General features: G+C 35.1%; 1 protein-coding gene across 8 annotated transcripts in view; it reads right to left on the bottom strand.

The window, feature by feature from the left end:
• The window catches only part of raskol (Ras GTPase-activating protein raskol), a 159,641-nt gene that overhangs the window by 119,047 nt on the left and 13,676 nt on the right, over positions 1-26,918 (bottom strand). Inside the window, exons 1-2 of one of the 8 annotated variants that reach the window (XM_076131613.1) lie at positions 15,268-15,549; positions 10,043-10,996 (exon numbers count right to left, since the gene is read on the bottom strand). The exons of 4 other annotated variants lie outside the window; for them this stretch is intronic. In XM_076131613.1, coding sequence (XP_075987728.1) covers positions 10,043-10,871 — 829 coding nt within the window. In that variant the 5' untranslated portion in view covers positions 10,872-10,996; positions 15,268-15,549. Of the gene's footprint in view, positions 1-10,042; positions 10,997-15,267; positions 15,550-26,918 lie in introns of those variants that run through there. 3 more of the 8 variants (XM_076131605.1, XM_076131621.1, XM_076131629.1) reach the window with 3 other exon arrangements.

Genomic DNA, 26,918 nt, shown 5'->3' with positions numbered 1-26,918 from the left:
GAAATCGACAAACGCCCTCACCTTGAACGCAATGACAAACTTGCTGATTAATCTGGACTAACTTGTCTGACTCACATAAACAGCACCATTTATGTGTGCCCTAGTACAACTTGAAATATCACTTTATCTGGCAAATAACAAAATATATCTAATAGCTCTTTCAAGTTTATTTTTCAAACTAGCTGACTCGCGCAACTTCGCTGCGTCACATAAAGTAAATGTGTCAAAATTTTCCCCGTTTTTGTAACATTTTTTTAATGGTACTCTGCTCCTATTGGTCGTAACGTGATATATAGCCAAGCCATAGCCTTTCTCGATAAATAGATTATCTAACACTGAAAGAATTTTTCAAATCGGACCAGTAGTTACTGTGATTATGGCGGGCGTTCAGACAAACAAACAATCAAACAAAGAAACAAACTCTTCAACTTTATAATATTAGTATAGATTAAAACTAGTAGTGGTCAAGTCCGCGGAGATCTAATGATTGTTATGTTGGATACATGCCAGGATCCGTTTTCCTAATGAACTTTCTCCGTTGCACAAACAGTTGAAGCAAGTTTGTGACAAAAATAACGTCTTAGATGTTTATAAACAGCCATTTGTTTTAATTAGCTGAATTTAATTTATATTTTCTTATTTACATTATTTATTTATGACACATGTAAAATAAAATAGATAGAAAACTTTCTTTTGAGTGTCCAGTTTCTAAAATTCTAGATGCAGTTATTTTGGAAACTTAGTTTCATCTTATTTTGCTGACAGCTTTTATTTTGCATCTTAGATTTAGTAAGAATAAATTCAACGTTTGTTAAAGTCAAAAAGTAAGGAGACCTTAATAAAATTGCTGATTATTTCATAATTTAAGTAAAACGTGAAAGGATTTACACTAAATAACTTGAGCTGAAACTGCGTTGCACAGTTTCAGCTCAAGTTATTTAGCTCAAGTTATTTAGTTGTAACATGTACGCAACATACGCCTACTAAGGTAACGTTATGTGTTACATATAAAAAACGTTGTTGACCAAAGTCGGACGGCCTCAAATAACAGTACAGCCGACTTACTCCAAAATACACAACCGCACATAATCATTATGACATAATTAGATACCGTAAACTCAATTCCGTATCCGTATTGTCTGTGAGTTTCTCATACAAATTGCTAGTTATTACGCGAAATTGCAATCACGGCAGTAGGTGACCGTCCTGTTATTTTTTCTATTAACGAGAAACTAACACATAAGAGTTGTAAACGATTTAAATGATCTCTTTATAGACAGTTAAGGCTTTTCTATAGCTCTTTGATGTCTATTATACCTTATTTGCGGTTACAGTAACCATTTTATGAAACATTATTGGTTAAACTATTTCTCAATAATACAGATAAAACAAATATAATATTTCTCATTCATCTACATATTGTGTCCCATATGTTAACGGACAATTTACTTGAGAAGGTATATGAAAACAATTAGTAAATGCTGTAGACTGACTGCATAAACTGTGTAAATTATTACCTATCTAATCGAAGCAATATAGAATAGAATGCAATTGACTACACTCGAGGAGGTTAAAATGACAGCAATAGACGTTAATACGGATTAAAGTAATATATTTGCACATTGACTGATATACGAACTAGGTGTTCATGTTTATATCGAAAACAAGACAAAAACTTAAGACAGCCTGACATGTAAATGTTGCAAAACTAGTATTTTATCAAAACCCGGATTGTAGTGAAATGTTAAATCCTGCGCTTGCTTCACTCGAGCATTGCACGCAAAGTGCTAAGTGCATGCGCAAGTGGCTTCCTTCAAGAAGCACTTCAGGAAGGGCAAGCTCATTAGAAAGTATAAGCAAACGATTGCATCACATACATAACTGGACAAGGATGCGCCCAGTCCATGATCAAGTCTAGCAAGATTATTGACGATATACACTCGAGATTCCATAAAGGAAACTTGAGGTATGCGAAGTTATAATCGCTCGAGATTTAGTACCTGCGTACTTGCTGGTTATTGAATTTAATCGCTATCTCACAGTGAATGAGCACGATTTATGGCTTATAATTATTATAATTCGCAGAGATGAACAGTGGCTATTATGACTTGTGAATGAGACATTACGTAAGTTACAATTGACTATCGTATGCGTATGCAAACATACGTTAATTGGACGATAGAAAATGTTGTAAATTTGCATAAGATATAAAGGTATCATTACTTACAATGCGGGACCTAGACATGGCTGTGATTAGATGGTAACAAGTCAGACGAGAGTGGCGACATTCTTGTCATCGCCTCGGCGAGGTGTCTAGCACTGGCTGGCTGAAGTTGATGAGTAGCAGGAAATGCACACGAAATAACTATTGCCATTTATAGAACCGCACTAATGCTGCTCTTCATTTCAATATTTATGAGCTGTGTGTAATTATGTTTTGGATGTGTTTATATCTAGCGGGGCCCCCTTAGCTAGAGCGATGAAAGTGATAAGAGCGGTTAGCTCGTTCAATGTACCTACCAAATATAATGAAATGGTCCAATGTACCTCCGTTGTATCCACAGAAATGACCTCTGAAGTTGATGTCCATCCAGCGGGGCCCTTCGTCGTTATCAGGCCGAGATACTTAAAAGTGATGTCAGACGAAACTTGGCCCAATGTACCTTTCTAGTCATGTATTTGTTCTTAAAAGTTTGTGATGATATGCCAGAAATTAAGTTTCAAAGTTTTGTCTAGCCAGCAGGGCCCTTTGTTATTTGTATTAACATATGCATAAAATGCAGACCATTCTTATGTCTTCCCAATGTACCTCACAGTTATTCACTATTTACCAAATTTTTCGCGGTTTTTCTACCTAAACAAAAAAATAAACTTTTCATACAAAATAGTCTGTTTGTGCAACACGGGGCAACCACAAAAGTATGGTCAGCAAATTCAAAATTAATTGTTATTTTGTATATCGGTAGCAATGGTATGTAAACAGAAAAAACTTTTTTTGAGACAAAAGGACTCCTATAAATTGACATATGTGCGTGTGCTCTGAGGGCCACTCTCTCGAATTTCTTTGAAAACATGTTCAGGATTTAGTGAACATTCCCAAAGAATTGTGAAAGTTGGAACCAGATTTTGTGAAAATCAAATAAGGGAATTATGGGCTTTAAAGTTGGACCCTCAATCCGCACATAGAGGATTGAGGGTCCACTTGTACCGGATAAACTAAGGGCACTAAAGAAAAAGTCTTTACGCCAAAATGTAAGATAATGCCAAGCAAAAATTGCGGACACAAGAAATTACAAGAAAAACATTGTATTATTTTCCATACCTGCGTTCAAAATGGACCCTCACGTGGAAAGATTATTACGCTTATAATAACAAAACCATTAACTTTTGGCTACTCTTTGAAACCCTATATTATAGTATATAAATTGTGACATTTTGTGAAAGAAATAACAGATCACGATATCATGTTGGTTAAAAATTATCACCTAGTTAAAATTCGGACCCTCAGTCGTCCACTTTTTGGTTTTCGTTTTGTTTCGCTTAACGTATGATAGCTAACAAAAACACAAAATTATCTCCTTTTGTAGAGAAAAAAATGTGCTACAAATACAGTACCATTGGTTAATAAAAACATCTTTTATTGTATAAGAAAATCAATTTTAATTTAGTATGAAAATAATGAAATAGGGTGACAACATTTTGCATAACTTACTAAAAATTATTACTAAAAATAGCTTTTTCAGAATGTTTTTTTTTAAATGTCTAAAATTTGTAATGGAAGCAGCGTTGGACTTCATTTACCCTTTTAAATTTCAGCATAGATTAATAAATGTAGAGTTATCGGTATTAATAAACTTGGTTCGATTTTTCTCTTATTATCATCATAACATTGGAAATTACTATTTATTAAAACATGACATTTGTAATGACCAATACTATCTGAAAAGGGTGGAGGAACAAATTCAATAGCTCCGATGAGTTCATATACCTTTGATTTTATTCTTATTGTATATGGAATATTCAATAAGCAATGCTCACCGGTACCGTTTAAGTCAACTGTAAATATAACGTGTAATTCGTAATTTACAGATACGTTAGAGCCACAATGAAGACATAACTTAGATGATTCGTCAAAACAAATCGCGTCCTCCAAAGACTCAATCCCAAAAATGGATAACATATCCAAATTGAGTGGTAAGAAAGCAAATTGTCTTTCAATTGAAATGATGTACAAAACCCGTTAACACATCGTTTTGAAAATAAGGCACTATAAAAATGATTCAAAAGAACAGTTTCATGAAAACTTGCCACATTAGTTTGGCAATCAACAATAACGACGTCGTTATTTAATTTTAGTAAAGATTCTTTAAAGTAATGTTTGAGTGCTAAATCTGTTCGGATTTTGTATGGATCGTAACTTATTGTTGTAGGTACCTGCCAAACATTTAATGTACATTGAGATTAATTCAGAGCTGAACATGTTAATCAAATCATTTATATATTGATTTTGAATATAACCGAAACACAAAAGAAAAAATATTGAATCTAGTCCGCACGTATTTATAATTTTTGTTTGTCTATTATTAACTTCAACAGTAGAACATAAGTTACCGTTTTGCATATGTTTAATTTGTTTAAGTATTTTAGTAGCTGTATGCTGTGTATATTGACATTACCAATGTCATAGAACTCTACATTTTGTTGGAGAAACAAGAGAAAAATTCGATTATTTCGAGTTAAAAGCCAGTAAACTGTCCTTCGTGCAGGAATATGAAAAAGATTTTCGACGCGTTCGAAAGCGTAAGCTGCTTCCTGGTGAAATAAATACAGGTGAAGAGACGGAACACAAAAGTGGCCGAGAAAATTTTTGAATAAATACCTTTTTGGTAATAATTGACACATTGTCAGAAGAACTAAAAAGGCGCCGGGATGCATATAAACTGCTCTATGATAAATTTTACTTTATTATTAACCTGACGAATCAAAGCATCTCAGAAGTCGAAGAGAAGGCCAAAGCATTGCAAATAATTTATCCTACTAACTTAGAAGAAAATTTTACAGAAGAATGTCTTCATTTTCGTTCTCACTGCAGCATAAAAAATGAGGAGCGAAAGAGTGCAGTCAGTTTATTGAAATGGTTACGAACTGAAGGTCTTGAAATCATTTACCCAAACGTGGACGTTGCTCTTCGTATGTGTGTGTGTACACCTGCCAGTAACTGTACAGGAGAAAGATCGTTTTCTTGTTTGCGCAGAGTCAAAATCTATTTACGCACCACAATGACGGAGCAGAGGTTAAACGATCTTGCCCTGCTTAACATAGAAGCTGATTTTTTAACCAAATTAGATTGCGAAGATTTGATAAATAATTTTGCTGCGCTTAAGTGCAGACGAGTTTTGTAACATTACGTAATACAACTAAGTAAACAATTAAGTAATAAATCCTATGACCTTTTCAAATGTTTTATTGATGTAAGTATCTAATCATCCCTAAAACCTCGGAAAATACTTATTATAAACTAGCAGCTTATATTTAACATTAATTAATTTGTTTAAACAATTAAAAGACTGGATATAGTTAGTCAATTCTTTATCGTCAATAAAGAACTATGTGTCCAGTCTACATGTATGATGGGTTCTGAAAAAGGGGCGGCACAGGGCATGGGGCCTATAGCGGCTAGGACTGCAAATCCGCCACTGATTGCACATTAAATATTTATAAATGCATTAACGTAATTATCACTGTTACATAGAACTCGCAACAAATCCTTATCACCAATCACTTCCGATGCACTCACATAAACGATATTGCTTACTAAACTAATAGCGACTATTGTGCAACACAAAAACATCACTCAGAATTAACACTACATTAAAAATTAAAGGTGGGCTAAAACAAAATTAATGTCACCCTACCCACATACATTAATAGTCAATTCAGTGTAAATTAAAATTTGTTGTTTTAACGTAATTATTATTATTAACAAATTATATCAATTTGTTGCACATTTTTTTCCACAAAAGGAGATAATTTTGTGTTTTTGTTAGCTATCATACGTTAAGCGAAACAAAACGAAAACCAAAAAGTGAACGACTGAGGGTCCGAATTTTAACTAGGTGATAATTTTTAACCAACATGATATCGTGATCTGTTATTTCTTTCACAAAATGTCACAATTTATATACTATAATATAGGGTTTCAAAGAGTAGCCAAAAGTTAATGGTTTTGTTATTATAAGCGTAATAATCTTTCCACGTGAGGGTCCATTTTGAACGCAGGTATGGAAAATAATACAATGTTTTTCTTGTAATTTCTTGTGTCCGCAATTTTTGCTTGGCATTATCTTACATTTTGGCGTAAAGACTTTTTCTTTAGTGCCCTTAGTTTATCCGGTACAAGTGGACCCTCAATCCTCTATGTGCGGATTGAGGGTCCAACTTTAAAGCCCATAATCCCCTTATTTGATTTTCACAAAATCTGGTTCCAACTTTCACAATTCTTTGGGAATGTTCACTAAATCCTGAACATGTTTTCAAAGAAATTCGAGAGAGTGGCCCTCAGAGCACACGCAAACAATTGACATCTGTGATTGAGTATTGTCCTGGTGGTATAGGCCATTACAAAGCTCATTGCTTACGAATAAAAAATGGCAAATGGGAATCTTTCGATGATTTAAATTCAACTGTTAAAGTAAATAATGATAAACGGAAAATCGTAGCGCATTGCTTAATATATGTGAGACAATAGTTCATGTAACATATAATTAATAATATCATTGCAATAATTACAGTACGTTGTAGTATCAAGTACGTTGATTATTATAATATAATTGTTTTGACTATATTTTTTTATTGTTATCTTATTTTCTTTATATCTGATATTACACAATATGGTTCGAAATAATAAAAACGCTATGTTCCTAATATCAAAAAAGTTTTTTCTGTTTACATACCATTGCTACCGATATACAAAATAACAATTAATTTCGAATTTGCTGACCATACTTTTGTGGTTGCCCCGTGTTGCACAAACAGACTATTTTGTATGAAAAGTTTATTTTTTTGTTTAGGTAGAAAAACCGCGAAAAATTTGGTAAATAGTGAATAACTGTGAGGTACATTGGGAAGACATAAGAATGGTCTGCATTTTATGCATATGTTAATACAAATAACAAAGGGCCCTGCTGGCTAGACAAAACTTTGAAACTTAATTTCTGGTATATCATCACAAACTTTTAAGAACAAATACATGACTAGAAAGGTACATTGGGCCAAGTTTCGTCTGACATCACTTTTAAGTATCTCGGCCTGATAACGACGAAGGGCCCCGCTGGATGGACATCAACTTCAGAGGTCATTTCTGTGGATACAACGGAGGTACATTGGACCATTTCATTATATTTGGTAGGTACATTGAACGAGCTAACCGCTCTTATCACTTTCATCGCTCTAGCTAAGGGGGCCCCGCTAGATATAAACACATATGTTTTGGCTAATATGTTCTACCCACTCTACATAGAGCCTCAAAGGACATGGTAGTTTATTGCATATTATACAACATGATACATCGTTTGTAACAGCTACATTCTCAAATGTATTTGTTGTTTTCAATCAAACTGTACAGATTATTAAATAATAAGTTAAGCCTAATTTAGCAAAATTACCGAAGAGCTTTAAGTTAAATTACAGAATTCAATGAGTCACTGAACAAATAAAGGGATGTAGGTATAAGTAGGTATGCCGTATGTATCATCTACTTTGAGTAAGTATTTTTCTTCAGTACAATACAGTGTTAATCAACACAGTTTCCTTGTTTTGGGCACGCAACACGATCGGATGACGCAAAGCTGATCGCTCTCACGGTGGCCAACTATGTTTTCAAACATTAAAGAATAACTGGAGATGTCGTTATGTAAAAAAAATTAAATTGTTTTGTAGGCAGATAGCAACAACTCTTACAAAGAATAATTGGTTCAAATGTCATAGCAATATTATCATAGACATACAGAACTGAGACAATATTCTCATTTTAATAAATACATACTATTATGCGAAAAAAGGTATCATCGCTTTTAGATTAATTTAGTATTATAAATCATAATAGTGAAGAACCTGAATATGATATTAATCCAGTAATTGTAGAATCTCAAAAAAGCTTGTTGGAACACAACACATGAGCTCTTAAGAGTAATCGTCTTGAGGTATTTCGATTATAGCGCATCCAATACCGACCGCAACAGCCTAGTTAGTAAAATCGCAGTCAAAACCAACTTAGCCAATGTTTAACACAGTGCTATGTTATACCGTTATTTTAGGCATTCAAGAAATATCTCCACTTGACGTGCGCGCCAAAACATCGTAAAATATAAACACGAACGACCCCTTAACTTTCTCAAGAATTGTAAAATACATGTTTATACGTTAAGCCACGTCTCGCCAGTAGAAGCTCTCTTTTCGAACACACCGCACTGCATCGTACTCTCGATGCTTCGTACATTATTTCATATTTCACGCAAATGTTTTTGTTATATTTTTTTTAGGAACGAATGAAGTTTGTCACGAAAATACAATTCCATATTCGTATTTATACGGTTCACAAAACCACGACTGTATTAAGATATCTGATAACCTTGAATATTAACGGCCAGGGAACTTGTAGAAGCAGCTTCATTCTTAAATTATGTTTTTTATGCTTATGTTTAACGGCCTAGACATTGAATGATAAATTTATAATAGGTATGTGTGTCGATAGTTGTCTTACTAGATGATTTATTTACTATTCTCTTAGCGCAATGGGGCAGTCTTTGTTGTGTCGTCACTGTAAAAGAGAAGCAAATAAATAATTATTTGCATCGAATTACCGCAATGTTTTTCAAAGTGGAAATGCAACCAGGAGCTTTGTTTCAATTTAAGTGATGTCAAGCGCAATTGGGAGTCATTAAAAAGTCATTCAAGCATTTTAATGGTACGCGCTATTTCAACATAACGACCGACATTATAAATTTTTGTTCACACGGAAATAATTACCGCGACCGTAGAGTACGCAGTTACGAGCTTTATAAAATAAATTGTAAACTTCGGTTAAACATAATACAATAACGATTAATTGAGAAGTCAATAAACTGTTTGAGGTAGGTACTTCACATACTATAGTTTAACTTTAATTTTTCCTTTAAAGTAACGTTCAAAAGTATTTTGAACTGAACCTACTCTTGGTCCGTTTCCTAAGATGCTCTGTATGCTCTTTCAACAGGAAAAACACAGAGCGTTGACTTACACATATGTTAGCATGTTTGCAGCTATCTCTTTGTATCTTTACTTATCTGGTCCGGTATCCATCGGATTTGCATGAACCAACAATCGCCCTCTATCTCTACCGGTAATTAGAAACTAACGGGTAACGGTACGCAATTTGTAGGTAGCGCTACTCAATATAAAAGCTTCGACTGCTTCCGTGTTCCGTAAACCCTTCGCAGTTTTATTTTTCTGTTAAGACAACATAGTAGTGACTTAAAATATTATGAGTTTATTAGTATTGAAAACCAAACATGCAACTCATCGCACATCTGTGATAATAACAACGGATTTAAAAACACATTTAGGTTTTTGCTAATATCTAAAATAATTATATTGATGAATGAATGTTTCGGAAAATAGCAATGACATGATTATACCTAGTAACCTCGTCATATCAGGTAGTACAAGTACGAGTTGAGATCAAGATCAAAACATTACTAGCAAGATATGTGGGCAACATTACGTGTGTTATGATAAGTACCTTTACGGTCTATTATGCCTGCCTCCCGATAGTCGGCTGTTGTCATTGCAAGTATGACAATGCTGTTAGTGATTGATGCGATAGTAATTTCCCGTGCACCGTTGTTCGTATCGGATACGAGTGAGATTGACGCAGACCACACGGTGGTACAACGTGGCTGCTCCATTCGCTGTGCTCCTAATCACTATAATTGAGCGTTATCACATCAGTGGTTCCGGGATGCCTGCGCTTAACTACGAATAAATTAGTCTACACGTCACTTACCAGTGCTGCTGTCAGGTAGCGCATGCAATATGCCACACAATGTAGTTGCAGCGGATACAGTGTTATTTTCAACAGGCTCGTCCTCGCATTCAGCAATTTCGGATTGAGCCGGTTCAAACAGAGCCAGATCGAGTCCATCCATATCACTCCGGTTAGACACACCGTCTTCCTCTGCCACACGGTCACAGAAATGTTCGGGTGAGTCGACATCCTTAGGACTACGACTACACACACCATCACTCAACGGATCGCAACAACAAGTATCGGAGAAAGGTTCGAAATCTCTACAGTCAAATTCACACCGTTCGAAACTGTCACAAGTGCAAGACGACAATGCATCCGAGTCAGATTCTTCGACGACAAACACATCATTGCCTTGTGCGGCATCTTTGCGTGCCGTGTCAGTTTTTGCTGAGATGTAAAACACGCTTGAGGTATATGGCACTTTGTGAACCTGTAATGTCACGTTTTCTGGTAGTTTTTCGTTATTGTATGTTTGGTCTTCAGTCTCTGATAGAATTTCATCGGTCTGCGGTCGACAATCCTCATAGCGAGCAAAACTAGAAGTATCTGTGAGATTTGATGAAAGGTCAACGGAATAAACATCTGCGTAGGAGTCTATCTGATCGTTCTGCAGGGCTGGTAATCTATAGGGAGCATGATGGGAGCGAGCACCCAGAAATATGGTGGTATAAGGGCAAGTGTGAAGAGGTCGACTTCGGTCGGCACGGCGGGGATAGCTGGCGGCGAGTGGGTCTCGCATGGGTACCCCTTCAGTGTCGATGAACGCCTCGTTTGTAGAGAGCACGTTGTATCGCCAATCCGGCATCGCTGACCGGCACCATCACTGTATATGAGCACTTTATAAAAAAAATGTTGTCCTCATCACAAGGTCACAAACACTGCCGATAGTTAAATAGCCTCATAAAAATATTATGTCACTCATTGTTCAAGCTAAAGGAAATAACCGAATAATTTTACTACTGTCGGTGTCTGCAGCTGTATAAATAATACTTGAACCATTTGGCGCAATCAATAGACTCATGTGTTCGTATGTGCTAGTTATATGCGAGTTCACACTTTCAGGATTATGTATATTCAAACACGTTGAATAATTTGATTACTAAATAATCCTAGATTATATCAAAGTGGTCAAGCTAAAATGATATAAAGTACATAGGCTACCGTAATCGTTCCAATTAAATTACCAGCACTACATCATTACGTCAACACCATAGCGTAAGTAGCAGTTTTAGATATCGTGTATTTTGCTACATACTTCTGTTTTTACCATAAATATCTACTCACAAATATTTATGGTAATGTAATGATCAAGTTCTATTTCAAGTGTAGAGCATGAGCTTTCTGAATGATAAATTCAAAGAAGCGTGTTATGGACACTAATCGAAAACGCGTCATCGTTGTTTAATGAGTAAAACACAGCTTTAAGTGGCGCGACTATTATGTGGGTCAGCTCAAAGCAATAAAGCCAAACACTGCGTCTGTATATGCCTAAATACATATCTCACGAACGCCGATAACGTTTACTGTAACTGTTAAGAAATAGTACTGCAGTTGGAATAGTACGCGCATTGATACTATGTTTAGTTCAGTATTAGTCATCGTATAGGCGATATCGAATGAGACGCTAGTTCTATTTCCAATTTAAATAAGAGCGTGTACATAGAATAGCGGAATGTGTACAATCAGGCTTCTATTAAAGTTGGCGGATGTATTTGAGACTGGTTGTAGATATGTAACAGGTCCAGTACGTTACGGTATCGCATCGATGCTGTGGCCCGTTACGTTCGAATTATTTTGGCTTCACGTCCGCTTCAAAACTTTTTACAGTATTGAAGATTTTAAGCTCATTAAACCTAACATACATTATTCATTACGAATGTTTATTTTATAGATGACAAGATTTGTCCTCTAAGTTTCCCATGCAAATCAGTCCTTAACGAATGGAATCTATCTAACCAATAAATATTGTGATAAGCACTAGTAGTAAGAAGTAGTATTTACTACTGAGGACCCTGATATCACTTATCAGCCATGTAAATTATGTGGTTACTAAGAAAACTCTGATGTCAGCTTTTAGCTAAATATACCCAGCACTTATTCTTAGACGAGATATTTTAATGCTAAAAAGTATTAAAAGCAGATGTTTTTTTAACAACAGATTAATACTTGGTCGACACTTAGTCATACATTGAACTAAAATACCTATTGTAATAGAAGAGACATATCATATTGTAAAGCCCCTATCGTCTCTACCAACATTCTGTAATTCAATTGAACACAACATTCGTATTAATTGATTGTTTGTCATTTAAAGGGTATTATTATTTAATCAAGTGAATGTTTCTACTTCATATTTCTTAGAAATATAATGTTGTTGAACGAATACAAATAGAACCTAAAAGAAACTATTTCCAGGAATATAAAAAGGTTAACAAGAACGTGTCAACTTATCTCAGCAAAAAATACTTGTAACATTTTAAAATCATACTTTTTGTCTATTGCTCTATTTTGTCAGATATTTATCAGCATTTTGACAAAATTATATTGCCATAAAAACGTATTTTTCTTCCATTAAGCAAATGTTAAGTAAGTGAATAAAGGGTCAACGGCTGCAAGTCGTGCCTAGAAAACGCAATTATTTTGTAAGTACGTTGAAATTGTTATAGCGGCTTGATAATAACAGATGCGGCTTCGTGACCACTTGGGTACTGTACATTGTGACGGAAAAAAGTCTTCAACTAACCGTCTAATATTGCCACTGGAATCACGAACAAAACTCAAACAATCACGTTCAGTTTTATAACAAGAATTTAAGAAAACATTTAAAAACTAACCGAAAGCTCATTCTATAAGACTTTCGTCGAAACAATTAAGAGCTGTTATACCAAAATGGGTCAAAACTATTAAGCGTTTACAGCTTTGCATCTAGACAAATGACTTTTATCTCTGTATTCATCTTGTGCCGCACATCAATTAGTTATCTTGTAATTTTTAATTAGTATTAAATTAACTTTGTGCAAATACAGTTCACGGATCGTTAATAACTATTAATTTTCTATGTTTTTATTCAAACGCACCTGTGTTGTAGTAGTTGGCGTCGGTTGGTAAGTAAAGCTAAGCGTACATATAATATGTAATTTACATTATCAGAAAAAGGTTAGTTGTTATTTACCGGCGCGTGGCAAAGGCACGTGCTACAATGCCTACAATCCTCGGCATGCAGTGTGGCCCACGACAAAAACATCAGTTAACCACGGTCAATGAACGAAAATAACCAACCATTTCACTCGTGTACCTGCGCACACCACTGATAGTAATAGGAAATGCTCTACATCTATCATTAAATAAATCACCCTGTGGAATAAAGGAGAATAAACGATTTAATGTTCGAATGTACTTTGCGCTCCATTGAAACACCATGTAGCTATCTTTAGTTGTTCATCTTAACGTGCTTCGGAACTTTGTTTCTTTACAAAAAGTATTACAATGATCATTACTTAACTTGCACTTAACGTTGTTTTTTTTTAAATTGTTTTTCAAGTAACTGATTTAGTTAAATTATTATGCATTTGTAACATTACAGCAACAAAAACGAGTTACAAAATTCGTCAACACTAGTGATGTAATTCGAGGCTAAACCTAGTAAAAAGTTGCATACTTTTATTAAAACAAATATGTCTTAAGTATTACGGTAATTATATAACTTAAGTTTCCGTATTTAGTTAACAGACAAATGTTTAACGTCAAATACAAAAAGTGAGAATATAATTATAGTCTGAAAACTAGCTAAACCGAAGCGTCTATTGTCTCTCAAACAATGTATCACATAGGAGTTTATGGCACAGAAAAACAAAGTACGTGGGTGTACTAAAACCATAAACACAGCCGTCATGGAATATCTGTTCTATTCGCTAACTTATTGGCCTACAGAGCTGTGGATTATAGAAAAGTCTACATAAACACTAAGTAAAGCTTGGCAAAATAACAACATTTGTTTTGGACTTCCATCACGCAAAGTTGCGGTCTTATGTTGTTTATTACGCTTTCAAGCTTCTTTGGCTACAAAGTACATAAATCAGTAGCTAGTAGCACTAAATTGTGCAAAACTGTTAATTATATTGACTAACTTATTATATATTATGTGTTTGAGCTTTGACTATCTGCATTCGTGGATAAAATATTGTGGAACATTTTGTACAAGAGCAATTTTTTTCTTAACTATTAACCATACATAAAACGTTTTAAATTTTTGGCAAAAGTATCTCATGCTGAATCTGAATTGGTCGTTTTTGTTTAACTTGATAATTTCATGCGATATTTGGCATTCACTTTCTTTTTTATAGTTATTCGCAAATCTCTTAATTATGATGTAAATATATTTAGCATTTTGTTAGTTGAAATGTCAGCAAGGAAAGTTGGCCTAGAGCGAGGTCTGCGGCCCCCTTTAGAAAAGTTCCCCGGAGAATTGTAGTACCTAAGGCCACGTTTAGACGTTGCATGGTAAGTAGCGGTGAGAGTTGCATCGACTATTGGGGATTATAAACCAGGTTTATTGTTGGCATCGACTCTAGCTCCTAGCAACGGAGATCGATATTTTATAGTCGCGCATTATCGGCGCCCGGCGGTCCCTACTCCCTACCTCGTGCAGCCCATGCCAACAACCGCTGCCGTCTACCACTAACATACATTATTTACTAATACTTTCGAAGTACGTTGCAATTAAAAATGTGTAATGGGAGGTGACAGGCGTATGAGAAAGAGATACTCAAGTAAATATTATGGCCCTGCGTACTTTTAAAAAATATATAAACAGCGTTTTAGGTTGTAAACACAAACCTAACGATTTGATTCGTGCGCAAATTTCTTAGAGTTGATAAAAAAAGTCTAAGAAAATTGACCACATTTATATTAATAGGAATATTTCCCGAAGTGCATGAATAATTGCATTTTACCAAGTTCCTAATAAAAACACATTCGAAAGGGGAAAAATGTTTCTTTAACTCCATTTAACCAAAACATACGTAGTCACAAGACTTCATTATTCACGGACTTTATAAAACACATCATCCATCCAATTGAACACATGAGCCTTAAATAAATAAACAGGACCAATAAGTACATTTTTCACAACAATAAATACTAAGCGGTAAAAGTAAGTTTTTCAATTGGTTTCGTATAATTATTTTGAATAAATGTTTGACCTTACAGATTATTTTCTCACGCAAGCTTTTTAATACAAAACTTTAAACATTTCGCAAACACGTGAAAATCCGACGCCGACAGTAGTAAACATAAACAAACGAATACGAAAACTTTGTACCAAAACGCACACACTGAACTTGACACTGTACATAGGCCTGTCACTTTTCAATTCTGTTTGACAATCAACAGTTGACCGTTTCATTCGAATGTTTCGATTATAATTCGTTTCGATTATGAGACGCGGCAAAGAGGTGCGCGTGGCGGATCGCGCTCGCGCCGACTGGTGCGCTGTGCGCTTTGCGGCTGCGCGGAGGGCGCTTGCGCCTGTTCGCCGTAGTCCGTACACCACGCCGAGCCGGAGAGCCGCTCATCTGTTCGCAGCTGGTAGCCGGCGACGAACAAACCGTTACCACTCGCGAGGGACACCAATTTTATGTCACAAACAAATCCCACTTCATATTCATGAATTCATGTGAACTATTAACATTCAACAAAGGATTTGAATCAAACGATCACCTATAGAACAGTTGTCGTCACTTTTCGAAACCAGTTCGTATGTCTACTAGATACACGTACGCCAATTGACTAGGGTCCACACAGGGGCATGACATTGTACGTTTTTTTGTTACTCAAAGATTTACAATAGTGCTACTGAATCATGGTATTTTTATTCCATATTACTGTTTAGTAGGGGTCGCCTTGATACCCCAATCTCGTCTATTAGTAAAGAAAGAAATGTGAATCAGTTTTATAGTACAGTAGTATTGGTACTTGGCATATAAGCGTTACTTTATCGTTTATTTCAGGCGGTGGACCGGTTCGCTTCTGATGTATTTGCATACAACCGCTTAGAGGATTCAACGAGTAGAGACGACCGCAGTGCCTGTTAAGCTGAGATAAAAATAGTACAAACAAATGAACTTGATGGGTGTAAGCAATTTCACACTGAGCACTTACTGCAATTGTGCAAGGAAATTGTATTGTGTTGCTTAATAGAGCTTAATTGAAAAAGTCAAAGGTCTCTTATCTTGGACCATTATGAAGCGCAACGATTACTGACACGTTATTGTACCATTATGTCCCAAGCCTCTTATTATATACCCATATTTACTAATTGCAAAATATGTTGAGGTTGACATTAATTTGTCTCATTTGCATAATTCATTTGGAAACCGCTCTCAATATTACAAATATTTATTATTAACAAACAGCTGAAAGTTGCATGAGAGGTATTCAAATTTAACATACCTCAACGTGAAATCTTATTTGCATATAAGTTTTTGATAAATATGCATGATTTAATACCGCATTAAAAGTATACTGAAATCATTTAATTATACGAACTTATAAGAATTAAGAACGAAAGTCACTCGACAAGAGATGGCTAAACTTTAAACTAAAACAGTTTTTGTTCTAATTAAACACCACGAGTATCTGTAAGTCGCACCCCCAATGCGAAATATGACATCCATGCGCCACATCGCCACCCCGTGATAAAATATGCTCTAAAGACAGACATTTACCAAAATGCATACACATCAATAGCTGCAACAGAATCCATCGAAAGCGATTAGTTGACTATCTTATATTTGAACTCTGACTCTACCTTCTTTACTCTCCGTATATTTCACTTTGACAATACAGATTAAATAACAATTTGACTACACTGTAAAGAAACTATAGATACCAGATTTAAAGGGTGCTGGAATCGCCATCAATACTCGTATACCGAATAAGTAAAAGTTTTTTAAGTATCAGTAGCGATCAATAGATAGATAAATGTTAGTTTAAAACGATCTTTCACACGGGAAGCTATTGTTTACGGAGTACTCGACGGCAGATGGTAGGTTCGTCATTGCTCTGTCAATATTCAAGTTTACCGTAGCTCTCTAAGTCAATAATCCTTGTTACCTTATTTCTACTGGTCACCCTCTATTTAACTGATAAAAAGTAGTAAATCAACCCCAATATTTTTAGGGATACTATTGATACATTGGACTCAAATGTATTTTAAGCTATCAAGTTACAAAAGCATATATTACTGATAGAAACTATTATCATCATAAGTGAAATTAATAAAAAGTTATTTAATTTATAAAATAACAAGCCGAACCTTTACTTGAACGACTGTACCTTAACTTTGTATTATGCTAAAGCTTACAACAAAACTCGATAGAATTCACTTGTTTTAATTAAATGTAGCATTGCACCGATCGTAATAATAGCACTCTCGAGTAGGTACCTACTTTTAGTTAACAACTAGAAATAGCGGTTATTTTAGACATGTAAAACACTTGACAAGCCGTCAGATAATAATTTTTCAGGCCTCTTTGTTATGCTATACGCCGGAGACAAGCGTCTAATGGGCTCTACATTACTAAATTATATGTCTACTCTTAGTCTTCCCACTCTACACGTAGGTATGTGTATGGTACAAAAATATGTTGCCTTTATTTAAATGTTATAAAAAAATGCAACAGTACCTTTAAAGTTTTATTTACGTTACTAAGCGGTAAGAGCTTTCACAAATCCTCGAAACCCATATAAATATCTCGACCGAGGTACCAATAATCTGTAAACATCTCAGTTCAATCGCATACTAATTCTGTTGGCCGCCCTCGCAACTCCGCGAGTGTCACCGATCTCTTACGATTACTTCTATCTAAGGATGCAATCAGAGAATATCTCACGTCGGGAATAACACCACAAAACAAATGCAAGTAGGCGTATTTGACGCATTGCGAATACCATTATCGCAGTTCCTCAACCCTATGCCAATTACTATGGCCGGAGTTTGAACAATAACACCCAGTGGGCGTAAATAGGCGCTTTACAAATCAAATTTTAAGGTTGATGACCTAACAAAGGCGGGCACTGAAATCTAATATGTACTGTCTATGATGTACTATTTCACATTCGCGTCTAGTTTAACACATGTGGTGACCACATTAGACCATGTTTTTATGCCGCCTTTCTGTATAGAGTACACAGTAATGAGTTTGAAAAGCTCTCGTCACCTCAATCATGTCATGTGCTAACTTGCTAATGTTTACAGTATACACATCAATAACGAGAGGAAAGATTGCTTATAGTGTTGACAGTACTTTATTTTACTTTAAAAAATGGCAGAAAAATATTAATATGAAGGTAGAGCGGTAATCTGTACAGTACCCAATTTTCTTTCTGATATAAATGGAATAGCATTGACAAGTAGAAAATTATCAAATTTATCTATTTAAGAATTCGGTTTACCAACAGTTGACAAAGCATTATCCTCTTGTAGTAGCTGACAGTCTCTAAAGTATAAATAATTTCAATATCGCTTTACCAGACCAAGATATCGTTTCCGGTATTTGTGATGATCAACAATTTATTTGAGAGTAAAGTCTAAACAAGTAATAAATAACGAAATATGCCAATGTAATCTATATCTTACTTAAGACCACATCATTAACTCAGTAAAGTACTTCACTCTCAAGTAATTGCCCCCACTTTGCTCTACAATTTCATTATAGGGCACAATAATTATTGCGAATAACCATACACTGTCACACTTTGAACACTCGCAGCTGCAAATGAGTAGGCCTTTTGACCATGAGTGAGTAGATTGCTTCCTTTTTTATAATATACCCTAGTTCCAGCATAATGCATATTGTATAGCATAGAGAAAATCTTTTTTATTACGATTAATGGGAATAATATAAAAGCCTTATTAAATCTTTGTTTCTTGCTACCTAGGTATTCAAAGCAATCACATTCGATATTTATAGAAGCCCTCGCAAAAATACTTTTACTAATATGAACGTGAATTTGTTCCTCGTCACAAACTTGTGGGTTATCGATTTCGAATCGGTACTATTATGCGATTTGTATGCAGAACGAATTTACTAACAAATCTAACAATCAACAAAAAAAATAAAGATTACACAATTGAGTCGGACGAAATAATATAGTTTTTCTCGCAAAACAATATTTTGGTATAAAATATTTTTTATTATTAAATTAGTACTTATTGAATTTGATGAAATTACAGTAAAATCTCGAAATAGCCATCTATCGGTAAATCGTAACACTATTCGGCCGTGCTACTAGCGCCATCTAGTTGTACATTTATAAACGAATGTAGAGTTCACCGTTCATAGTTTTACTACTCGCTACTAGATGGCGTTACAAAAATAATAATTACATTAATAAACTTCGGTTCAGATGTAATGTGTTGTGAATAAAATAACATTTCCAAAATAAAAATTTCTTTGATATTATAGCATACAACCTAAAATAAGTAATCATACTTTTTTGTTGCCTTTCGCCCATGACAAGAAAGTATTTATTAGACAACAAAATAGACATACATAACCGGTTATACTGCTACAAAAAATGTACGTTGCAAAAAATATATTATCTCCAAGAATTAAGAAAGACTAATATTTTACACATCTTAACAATAACTTATAAACACGTTATTAGAAGGTAGAGTCGTATGACTCATTTTACAAATTATTATTCTGACGCTGATGATGGTTACGTTACACAAAATGATTAAGTATAAAATAAATAATATTAAAATTAATAACAGTAAAATTTTACTTAGCATTATTTACTGTTCTTGATGATTGTTGATCTGAAAATTATTCACTTTTAATAAACAAATAAGTGTCCTTCAATAAAAAACCATTTAAAGACTGTTTCGTATATAACAAGATGTTGTAACGGATTTGTAAGCAATTAATATGAGCTAATGGGTTTATTTATGGTTAAAATTATTATCCCGTTTAATTATAGAAGCTGTTCGATAACATACATTTTTTTTCTACTTCCTACTAGTGACTCTACATGGCAAAACATTTTCCCACAGCTAATGAGTTTTATAGTTATTTTGTGTGTTAGATCATTATAAAATGTTATTGGCCTTTGGGTAAATTGCTTATGACTCAGTAAATATGACGTCGGCGACATGTATGTCAAGAACTTTTCATGTTCAAAATGAATTCACACCGGAGATGATAATCTCTATAAATGTTGTACACTTAAAAGCCGCGGCCATAACACCGTTTGTTATGTTATGTGTTACGCGTTAAAATAAAACAATAATTTGATTTTATTTGATGGCTTGAAGCAAAAACAAGGCTACGACATTTACGACTGTGTTGCATGCAGGTTGTAACCCGATTAGGTAGAAGTTATGCTTTGATCGTTTATTGAACTCTGACTGTTTACCACAAGTTCATTCCTACGTAGGACAAGCATATCAATCTCAATTTAGATCAATCGTAAAAGATAAACATAAATAAACATCCTGATCCGGGCATTGGAAATGGTGAGAGTAGAGCTCCGTTATAATATATTTTTCTAGTTTTACTGTTGATAGCAGTCATATGTCTAACAATTTTAAATAATGACAGTAACATCTAAAAGTATAATGAGTAATCAACAATTCAAGCATTGCACTTCACCCTGACTAAGAATTTGCTGAGAAGGTTGTATTACCAAAACTGTCGTAACGTGTTACTACATTCTGTCATACGATTATGCATGTTCAAGAGCAAACAACAGGTGCCTCAAGCTAACACTAACACACGGTGATTGCTTAGCATGCATAACCGTTACGATGAGGTCACTGTTTTAGCGTTGTCGTTGTCCCGCACGTCCGGCGGCCGCAGGACAGGCCGTCCTTCCTCACCCGTCCGCGCGTCTCCGCGGCACACCATCACTTTACCGCCTTTACCCACATCACTCAACAATACAGTCCCGTTAATGTATTTGCACATCGTGACTAAACCGGGTTTAGGACCAAAACACACATAGATACATATGTACTGCTTGCGATTTTTGTACGCGTTCAATGATTTGGGTTAATAAGTTCGCTGAACAGTTAGGTCGCTATTCTTTTTAGAAACAGTGACCCAACTATTTAGAGTATCGGTTTACTGTTGAATGAGGCTACGTACACTTGAAGTTACAACGAATCGAATTACTTATTATTCGAAATCCGATTGGCGGCAAGTATAACAAAAATGATTTTGACATATCAGTAAGATAGTAGGTACAAGAAGTTCACTGTCGTTGTATTACAGGACTTGTATACTAAACAATGTTTTATTCTGTTATCTTGATAGCGTGATAGCGTGGAACATGAAGTAACTAACAGTAAACTACAAGCGGATTATTCAGTAAAAAATAAAATAGTCGTAATGTCTACTAAAATGTATCGCGAACGCACTCAAGTGACATGGTAGAGTTGTAAATTGACAATGTACACAATGATCCAACGTAAAATCCTTAACTTAATATCTGAATTGTGGCACAAAGCAGAGAATGTATCCTGTGGTTGTGGCCACACAGGTGTCAAATATCGCCTTATAATAAATCTCATCTAAAATTATTGATGAATACGCAGATATTGGTCAATAGAGTCGACAATTCGTCCTCCACATAACGGATGAACAATAATAATAAAGACTATGCATCCTTTGTGGGCATCACGCAATAAACTGTTTTGAATACATAAATAGTGTCTCTATTCAAATTAGTGCGAAACAGCCTTTGATGACCCCGGGCCGACGTTACAACACGGACTCGCGATATTATATTGTATACTATTATTGTATCTAAATAAGCGGTCTCATACAAAAATCTCGTTTTATAAAAGAATCCACACAAGACGATTATGAATAAATTAACATGAAATATCAATTCACGCTTACCAATACAGGTGCAGCTATGACTCTATTAATTGAATCCTTTCAATATTATAATATTTTATGGCAGGTAGGTATTTTGTAACTATTGATAATATGATGCACTTGACTAAACAAACCGTTACAGTACGTTGTAATTAGTACCTGTGTCTTTCTTATGTGAATGGTTTCTTGTTGCCATAATGTATTGTTTACATAAAAACAATTAATAAAGAAAATTATCAAAGTCTGATGTTTCTATTTACAACATATTGTTGCGTTGACCCAAAAGCCTCAACTGGAGGTCATTTTAAAACAAACGTAACAAGAACGTTACAAAATACATATTTAATTAACATAAAATATAATAGTTTACGACATTTTAAACGTAAGCTTTATAGTCGAGCTGTTTATTATGCATTATATTCTCTATCATAAGCCATCAACAAGCGCATTCAGTTTACCTCATTTAGTTTTATTCTTGGCGATCAACACGGAAGTCTCGAATATAAGTTTAAAATACAATATTGTGTTACAAGCGCATTGGCTATTTGGAACACTCGGCATTTTTCAATGGACGAACAAAAACTCATCGGGTTGGGCTTTTATTGGAGCATTTCAATAGGTACATAATGTTAATGAAATTGCGCAAACTGCAAGTCACAGCTGACCTAATTAATAATGTAATGGGGCAATAATCGCTAATGGAAATCGCTTTTTCACATTATTTCGGGTATAACAAGCAAATAGCTACTGGTATCTGCCGCCCATCATCCCGCATAAACATAAATTAGTTAAGAGAAAACAGCTATAGGTATGTAAAAATGTTTAATTTTAGAGTATTAAACTCAATAGTCAGGTATTGCTTCGAGCTATAATGGAATACCCATCCCACGTGCATCGTCATTTCCGTCTGGATAATGAGACGCGTCGAACACAACAATGCATATATGTGTGTAATATGTCTTTTAATAAAAAAAATACAAACTTACACTACTATTGCAAATGAGGAAATGTACCGCAAAAGCGCATAATACAGACATGCAGGATTTTATGTAGATAGACCCAGACGTTAGTTGGACATTTTATTTATTGATAAATTGTCACTAGACAAGCAAACTTAAAATATTTTTCCAATAAATTTATCAATCCCAAAAACACCTACGATTTAAGAAATTGCAAAATGACATACACTTTATTACACTGAAAGAGGAGAACGAAACTATTTGTCTCCATAAAGAGCATTTTGAGTTTTCATCGTAATGAAAATGTGAATATGCGTAGCGGGATGAGCTCGGGGAGGCAATCCACTCCAGAGAGAAATTGAGTTATACGCAAGGCTGGACACTGGTGCCTGCACTCAGTGATTAACCGGAACGACGCAGATTAAGCTCACATATGTTAGCTTATAGCTTTATAACGACGTATTACGCAGCCATTTTGTTTCAATTTCCATTCTACCGCAAATCAATAACCATATGCACCGATGTTTATTAAAAGTAATTAAATACTTGGACGCAATAGTCGACGCTACGTTCGATATCTGTTTCAAATATACGAATGAAAGCTTTTATTATGAAATTTCTGTAAGCTTGAATCACCTAGTAGGGTTTAAGTCTAAAGTAGAGCCTTTGCAGCTTTTGAGCGTAAGTTTTACCATCCTAAGACTAACCTTAAAGCACAGTATTTAATAACATAAGCATTATTTATTATTTTCAATCTCTATTAAATCGTAATTTCCCTTGTTAGCTCTATAAATACCAATCAATTAATACGGATTTAGAGTCAACAAACAACCAGGGTCGAGCAAATATTTTTGATATCGCGTTCAACGTCGATCGAGGGCGAATTGAACAGTGTCAACAATGCACGTATTAAATACAGTTTTTCCAGAAACAAAAAATTATCTGGAATATTCTTTTATTGTGATTTTATATTTGCACACATCATTGCGCATTGAATTATAGCTATTTTCAGGATTAAGACTTTACCATTTTATTTTAATTTGCATAAGAATAAATCACCAATGGATAAGTATTTACGGGTCATTGTCAAAATACTGAAGGATATAGCCACTGGGCCTATATTAAAATACATCCGTAAACAGCTTTAGTGGTAAACTTATTTGACTCTTTGTTTAGTATGCAAACCGTCGGGCGCTTGCTGATTCAGTCCTCGTGGCCATATTGAGTAGTCATCGCTGACACAGCGGTTTATTTACAATCCAGTCCAGTGACTTTGAGTTGCATTTCAATATCCGTGTCAAGGGCTTAGTGGGACGACAATATTGTTAACATACACTATGTTTATAAATCGTACGTTTACAAGTTTTATAACATTTTATTGCTAAATCTAGTCGTGAAATCGATATGGCAAGGTCGACAACCCCCTCGCTGCTTAAATGTCTGGCTTGTTTATTTGTGTTTTATATAAAACTTGTTATATCAATGATGCTACTAATGAATACAAGTAGTGAATGTACAACATAAATGTCAGCAGAGCGCTCCTGTCTACTCAATGGATGAATAGATTTCTATACACGTCATTCAGTTCTCGGTACAATGTAAATGCAATGTATTCTCATGTTTTACTAACTAAGCGACATTAGCGTGAATTTCATTTATCGTTTGACAGAATTTTAGAAACGTGGATACAGTGCAAATATTAAGATACATTTATATATGCTCGAAATTCGTTAAGATAGAGAGACATATACATATTCTTCAATTTTGACGTGATAAAGGGGGTTTTATTTCAAATATTACACCGACAGGAATGATTAATATACAAATCTGTAGGCAACATTTGAAATGTAGAGTCAGCAGCTGGTATTCAATAACTACCTAATATATTTTTTAGCTGCGGTAACCAACGTGCTCCTGTATTGAAATACGCAATCAGGAAGTAACCCGACGCCCGCAACATGAGCACATTATAAGTTATAGGTTCTGTAATAAAACTCATCCGTTCTTTCTTTTGATCATCTTTTAACTCGGTGATTACGAGCATTACAGCTGTTTATGAAGGTTGAGATTGACAATGTTTCTTCTGTTGGATACCCTAAAAAAATCCTATTACCATATGACAAAAAAAATATATTTTTCTGTCTCTTATTTTTCGTCAACTAACAAATACTTAACAGATATCGTAGATAGAAGTTAAGTTATACAAAAACTGCTACTGAACATCCGGCAAAAGGACCCTTACTAAAAGATAATATTTACGAATTTGCCACCGCAACGATTAACACTTTAAATAGCGACAATAAACTCCCCAATGTGAATCGCACAAAGCCAGAGACACCTTATCAGTAATGAGCACGTCATCACAGTGGGGACATTAATTGTTGTAAAAGTATATGATGGTAGGCAGACACGCGTGTAACTCGGCGGCGGGTGAGGGTTGTTTCGCTCCGTCTGCATCGACGCGGCGTCTGTCAATATTCGCGAGAAGCGGCGTTGTCATGGCAACGAGGGAGCGCTTCCTACATGACGGTCGCTGCCCCCTGTGCACAATGCGTCACAGAGGCACAGAGGGTCGGAGGGCGAGAAGCGAAAGAGGCCTGTTGTCTGGGATTTATGCAAGGGTGTCCCGCGTGACGCGATGCAATAGCACCCTGAAGAGGATTTTAACGACGACTAAAATATTCACGACAGGATGATGTCATGCTATGTTGCTGTTGTGAAATGCATATAACACATTTTTATTAATATTTTTCTCGGCTCGTGTCATAAATATGGGTTATAAATCATTTACTTATGCTGCTAATATCAATAATAAAGCATAAAAGCCGCGAGCTTAAAACAGAAATCTGATTTTCCGTACAATATTGATCCTATTCCATGTTGCTTTTGTTCATCGCGTGACTATAATTTTAGTTGATTTTCTATTCAAGTCGTCAAAGTGTTTTTGACACGGGGCAAACTATACTGATATATTTTTATTAAGAAGTTTACAAAGTTGTTTATTTTGTATTAGGTCATGGATTTCTCTATTACAAAAAAATCATAAAATATAGACACGAGTTCCTCCACAACGATTGATGGTGGTGAACTCTATGTATCTGATACAGGTATATACGCAATTCGTACTATGTCGGAACAAAGATAAAATCAATAATGCTCCAAAGCTATTGCTATACCGAAGATTGACATTCCTTTCGTACCCATAACAATCACGCTACGATACTAGAAAGCGCAACGAACTTAAAACATTGTAATAGGTAATTACAATCCTGAGGTCATACATACGAAATGTTATGAACTTGTGTCACGAAACCTTTTCAAATATTTCTACACATAAAAGAAACAGGGTACATTATGAATAAAATTAATTGCGCGTGACTGCCTTAGAGTGTTTGTTTAAAATCAGGTGTTTAATTAATGTAATAAATTATGACGGGTTAGCAAAGTAACTAATGATTTATTTATACGTATAACGGCACTTTATTGCATACACAATCTATAAAGGATGATGATTTTTTTAAAGCAGGAAAGTGGTTTTTATTTCTCAGATAAATCTCTATGGAAATATTTAAAGAGTCACAGGTAATTGTTGGTAAATTAGAGATCGATATCAATTTACTTCGGACAGCGTCCCACGCAGGTGAAGGTGTAGTGTAAATTTCATAATGATGCGTTCTCATAGTAATTCGAGATACTGTTCGAGCAGCAATGGTCTCGCTCCAATGATCCACTAGCATTCTGTCTTCGAAACGATTATTATATTTTTCTTTGACACTGTAAGAATATATATATATGTTCTATACCATTGTCCCACGCTAGGTGGGGTCGGCACAACATGTTTTCCTCTTCCACTCATCCCTTTCAGCCGTCAACTCTGTATTCACCCCTTTCTTGTTCATATCCTCTTTCACACAATCCATCCATCTCTTTTTTGGTCTTCCTTTACTTACATGTCCGCTTACATTCATATTCATCACTCGTCTCGTAACATGGCTTTCTTCTCTTCTC

Source organism: Anticarsia gemmatalis, chromosome 2 (assembly GCF_050436995.1).
Source record: "Anticarsia gemmatalis isolate Benzon Research Colony breed Stoneville strain chromosome 2, ilAntGemm2 primary, whole genome shotgun sequence".
Lineage (NCBI taxonomy): Eukaryota > Metazoa > Arthropoda > Insecta > Lepidoptera > Erebidae > Anticarsia > Anticarsia gemmatalis.
The sequence above is the reverse complement of the archived record's forward strand: the minus strand, read 5'-3'. Positions and strand labels throughout refer to the sequence as shown.